This window comes from Telmatherina bonti (assembly GCF_933228915.1).
Source record: "Telmatherina bonti genome assembly, chromosome: 11".
In the NCBI taxonomy this organism is placed as follows: Eukaryota; Metazoa; Chordata; class Actinopteri; order Atheriniformes; family Telmatherinidae; genus Telmatherina; species Telmatherina bonti.
The window spans coordinates 39,098,228-39,103,809 of NC_136629.1; the positions used below are offsets into that span (position 1 = coordinate 39,098,228).

Sequence of the window (5,582 nt, forward strand, 5' to 3'; positions counted from 1 at the left end):
ACCTACCTGCGAATCTACCTGTGCACGCGCGTTACGTCTGCTTTTATTAAACCGAGGAAAACTCGTTATTTAAGTGTTTAATTTAAATAATAATGAAGTTCAGAAAGAAGGTGAATAATAAATGAGATATCGTAACATAATAATCAGATTATCTCCATTTAAACCTTTTGTAGGGTTGTGATGGTTTCTGTTGTAAAGATCCAGCATGATGGGAACCAGAACATGTTACTGGTCCAACACCACATCCAGGTTCTGATCATATCCTGGAGACTGATGAGGATAGAAATCCAGGTTTCCTTACATCAGGACTAATGTTATTCTGAAGGACACTGATTAGATTTATGGTAATTAACCCCTTCTCCCCTGGAAGCCAGTTTCCCTCTCACACGTGTAAATGGGTTTATAACACGATGAGAGCATAAAAACACTGAATATTGAGATCTAAAATGCTCTTTGTGTTGTTTATTAAAGCCATCATGTGAGGCTCGTAACAAAACCATCCTGAAGTCGTGAAAAAGCATCTTTCTGATGAGGTGAGGATCATGAAGCCTCAAGTTGCCGCTTCTGTTCCTTCACACCTCATTAGCAAACCTTGTAAAACCAGTTTATATGTAGAAGTTTGCATGAAGCGAGAAGCTCCAACCATGTTTATCTGTCGCTGACAAATAACATAAATATGAGATTCTGTGATTAATGTTTGCCATTTTTATATTTACATTTTCTCTTAAAAATGAAAATAACCAGAGAAATATATGAACTAATTTTTTAAATATAGCCTTCCAATATATTCAGCCTGTCATCATGACTCAGCAAATCTCTCCCTTCTACAGGCTTCTGAACTGACTCAGCTGTTTGGATAAAAGTTTGTTTTCTCAGCTTTTCAGGAAGTTTACTCCTCTGTAGGTCATTATACTGGTGTCTCTCTGTGGTCAGACATGTCCAGCAGGGTTGCCGTGGTAACGGGCGGAAACAAGGGCATCGGGCTGGCCATCGTCCGCGCGCTCTGCAAGCAGTTTGAAGGAGACGTTTACCTGACGGCCAGAGACGTGTAGGTATCTCACCTGGGAACACCTGGACTACCTCGGTCATACTTTCACTTTTCATTTTTTTAGCTTTTCAGACAAAAGTCATGGGTTGTTTCTGAATCATATTTAAGTAATTTTTTCATTAAAGTACTTGTTTCTTCCAGGAAATGCAGATTTATGTTAAAAGATTTGACGTTTTTGTCAGAAACTTTAAATGATCCTGATTAAAGTTACGATGAAAAGGTTGAGTCCTCAGAACTGGACTACCTGAGGTACTGGCCTTGTTTGAACAGCTTTATTTAACAAGGGAACATGAGCAAACAATCTTCTTCATGGTGGAGAGGAAATAAAACCTGAAATCACTACTAGTTCACCACAGCAGGGGGGAAGAGCGACACCTGCTGGTCAGAACCTGGTACTGCACCTGAGAGCAGCATGGAGAGTAATTACAGGTTTATTACAGGTTATTGATATCTTTCCATTGTTGTGATCACTGAATTATTTTCTCAGCTTATTAATCATAAAAACAAAAAACATATAGAAGATGACAGTAATATACACACATTCTGACTGATTAATCTACGCTATTTGTAGCTGTTGGTTGTTGTAAACTGTCAGAGCTGATAAATGTTCCTGCTGTTCCTCTGCTCTCTCATCCAACAAAACATTAAGACTGAAAAAAAACAACTCTCCAGTCAACAACAGGTCTAATAGCTTCGCTCCTTTGCAGAGATCGAGGTCAGGCGGCTGTGGAGTCTCTGGCCTCGGAGGGTCTGAAGGCCTCATTTCACCAGCTGGACATCAACGACCTGAACAGCATCACCGCTGCTGCTGCTTTCTTCAAAGAGAAACACGGAGGAGTGGACGTCCTCGTCAATAATGCTGGGATTGCATTTGGAAGTAAGCTTCAAATGAAATGTAAATGTTTAAATATCATCCATGCCTGCTGTTAGATACATCAAGTACCGCGTTGGGTTTTCACTTTCCCAGACTTCAGCTCTGCAGGTGAGATACGGAGCGATCTGCTGCTATACATCATCTACAGCGTTGGGTCATTTAACACGTCCTTCACTTCCAACAACACAGACTGCAGCTGCTGTTGGAGCATAAATCATACCGGAACCGTAGAACACCGTAGAATCCTCTCCGGAACGATGCACACGGAGAACAGATCTGGATGGTGTTTGCACAGGAACGTGACTTAGGACAGGCCGAGGCCTCGATGCCAGGTCCGAGAGAAGAGCGGTTTTATTAGACCAAAGTAAAAGTAGACGCGTCGAAGGCTGGTGTGGGCGCGGCGCCACAGAGAGGGTTGTTGTTGGCTAACAGCATCTGGAGGTGTGATGAGGTGACGGGGTAACGGTGTGCAGCTGCAGGTAGAGCGGGAAGAAGTCGGGACACCGTACACATACGATGTAACGAGGGTGACCAGATCTTCTCTCACCAAATGTGGACAATGTGTGATTCCACTCTTTCATGACAAAGTAAAAAAAAAAAAAACCTTTATATTCTGCTCTTTGGTAATAAAATTACTATACAAATATAACAAATTGGTTATTATATATATATATATATATATATATATATATATATATATATATATATATATATATATATATATATATATATATTTTTTTTTTTTTTTTTAAATTGAAATTTAAGCTCTCTGACGAAGGGAAACAGTAAAAGCTTGCATACTATTTCCTTGTTCCTTTCACGTTATCAAGAATCAAACAGAATTAGCAGTCAAGGCTTTATCAGGAACATGTCCATCGACTGGGAAGCCTCCCGAGTAGCACGTCTTTTTTGTGAGTCTCGGATTTTTTGCCGTTTCACGTCAAATTCTCCGCCTTGTGACACGGAAAAATTACTCTGACAAACATCACAAAATACCCTCACAGTCTCCTGGAACAGGTTTAACCCAGGAATATCTGCTTTCCCAGTCTTTGTTGGAACAAAAATTAATTTTCTTCTTCGCTGCGGTCGTCTCCCGGTGCATCTTAGTTGTGCTTTAAGTCCCGCCTCCTTGTTTGATTGACATGAGTGTCAATCAAACCAGCAGGAGGTGTGATGTGACAGCTGTCAAATATTTTGCCACACAAAATTAGTAAAAGTCAGTTTTGTTTTGTTTGTTTTTTTTTCCTTCACAAAAGTGAAGCCTGGTCGTAACGATGCGGGACGGCGCCGCATTTTGTGGGACGTGTGAAAAGTCATAGAAATGCGGGACGATCCCGCAGAAAGGATGACATCTGGCCTCCCTTCATGTAACGTGCAGTAAACGTTTAACTCGTCTCGTTAAAACCCAACACGATTTTATTTCATTTCAATGTTTAACATCAATGTCTTTTAGCTCACCTGCTGTAAAAAGCTGGTGTTTATCTGACAGGAGGAGAACATGGGATCCTCCTTTTACTGCTCTACACACTGGAATCTTCTGGTTTTATAAGGAAAGAAACCTGAAGAGGAGGTCTAAATCTGTTGGTTTGGGGAGTAACTAGTTCTGCAGGAGGTCAGAGGAAAGCAACTCAAGCGGCGACCCGTGCTTTAAGATGATCTGCTGGTGATCTGCTGATGTCTTTCTGGCTATTTTTATAAATAAAAGTGAAGATATTGAAGGATTGTTTCCATTACTCCTGCTCCAGGTTCTGGTTCTGACACCAGGACATCCGGCAACATCTTCTGTTAACATTTCGTCGGGATTTCTCCCCTCAGTGGCAGACACCACTCCGTTCGCTGTCCAGGCGGAAGTCACCCTGAAGACCAACTTCTTCGCCACCAGGGACATGTTGACTCACTTCCTGCCGCTCATCAAAGCCGGCGGTACGAACGCAGAGCTTCTCTTTCAGCTTTTGGGACATTTCATGCGTCGGAGCGGCTCACAGCTTGAGCCTGTTTGTTTCTTTAGGTCGTGTGGTGAACATGTCCAGTTTTGTCGGCAGCCAAACTTTGAAGCAGTGCAGGCCGGAGCTTCAGCAGCGTTTCCGTAGCGACGACATCACGGAGGACGAGCTGGTGGGACTGATGCAGAGATTTGTGGACGAGGCCAAGAGAGGCGAGCACAAGAAGGGCGGCTGGCCCGACACGGCGTACGGAGTGTCTAAAACCGGACTGACGGTAACGTTTGCCATGAAAAGGATCCTGATCAGGATGCTGGAGCAAAGAAATGACTGTGTTTGCTTTCAGACGCTGTCCATAATTCTGGCTCGCCGCCTGTCGAAGGAGAGGCCAAACGACGGGGTGATGCTACATGTTTTAGTGTTTAATCATTTACTTTGCAACACGGCTCATGCTAATGTTGTGCTTCTCAAACACTGCTCTCAGATCCTGCTGAACGCCTGCTGTCCAGGTTGGGTCCAGACCGACATGGGGGGCAAGAGAGCTGAGAAGTCACCAGAAGAGGGCGCCGTTACTCCGGTTTACCTGGCCCTGCTGCCGCCAGGAGCCACGGAGCCTCACGGAAAGTTTGTGTCCGACAAGGAAGTTCAGCCGTGGTGAAGAGTCAGGAACGTTTCCACATAATCACTGAAAAGTGCTTCTCAGTTTCAGCCTGTTAATCTGGAGAAGAAAACACACAAGCTGCATGTAAACAGCGTTTTACGCTCACGGCTGCACATTTCTCAGAACATTCAGGTTAGTTAAAAACCACTGAGACTTTGTTCAAACAGATAAACGACTTAATTTAACAGCAAAATGCAAAACTTTGGTGCAGCAGCAGACCAAAGCGTCAGACACAGAAACACCAAAGAAATGATAAAAATGGTTGACATATGTACATGAAAAGAAGAATAAAAGTATTTACAATGTGTACAATAATAATTTTATGATGTGCAATGTGTGTTTTTGATCTACTGGGAGCAGCACTGGTTTCCAGTCTAACTGCTGCAGGAAGGAAGGAGCTCCTTCACACATTTAAGGCTCAGCTGTAGGGGGGTGTATCCATGGCAACCGAGATAGTGTTCACGCTGCACTTTGGTGAAACCAGCCAAACCATTAGAATAATATCTCCCCATTCCCACCAGAGGTGGCGCTGCACTAGTATTTAGCAGAAGAGAGGACCAGACCGGCGTGAAGAAGAAAACTCTGTTTCCTCCACCTGCCAGTTAAACATGGAGACCAAACTATGGCTGTTTTGGGTTTTTATTGTGTCTTATGCAAGTATCCTGCAGAAATCCACTGCAACAATGGACGCAGTATGAACACCAGACGAGGCAGAGGACCCTTAACGCCATCGCTATGGATTTACCCACAATGCAATGCTACACCACATGCAGGAAGGGACTTGGTTTGTAGTCCGCTTCCTGTATTTGGTCCACTTGAAACGAGCCGAGACCTGCGTTTGTAGGCGGACCGAGTCGCTTCTTTGGTCCGAATCAGACTTTGGTGCGTTCACATTTCCCAAAATGAAGCGACTTTCCCAGCAAACGGACTCAGATCCAGATCAGAAAGGCGGATGTGGACGTGTCCTCAGGTGAAGGAGTCTGTCTCTGAAGGAGTTCTGCAGTGCTGTCGTGGTGTTGTGGGGGTGATGGGAGCTGTTCTCCATTGGATAGCTTCCAG

The 5,582-nt window shown here is 43.8% G+C and overlaps 1 protein-coding gene across 1 annotated transcript; it reads left to right on the forward strand.

Moving 5' to 3' along the window:
* Positions 1-935: 935 nt before the first annotated feature.
* Positions 936-4,618, forward strand: LOC306762019 (carbonyl reductase [NADPH] 1-like; the record flags this gene model as incomplete). The annotated part of the gene is made up of 6 exons (XM_079248371.1): positions 936-1,048; positions 1,756-1,925; positions 3,738-3,845; positions 3,931-4,139; positions 4,209-4,262; positions 4,347-4,618. 6 exons carry the CDS (start codon positions 936-938, stop codon positions 4,518-4,520), a joined length of 828 nt encoding a protein of 275 aa, XP_079104497.1. The 3' UTR covers positions 4,521-4,618.
* Positions 4,619-5,582: the final 964 nt, after the last annotated feature.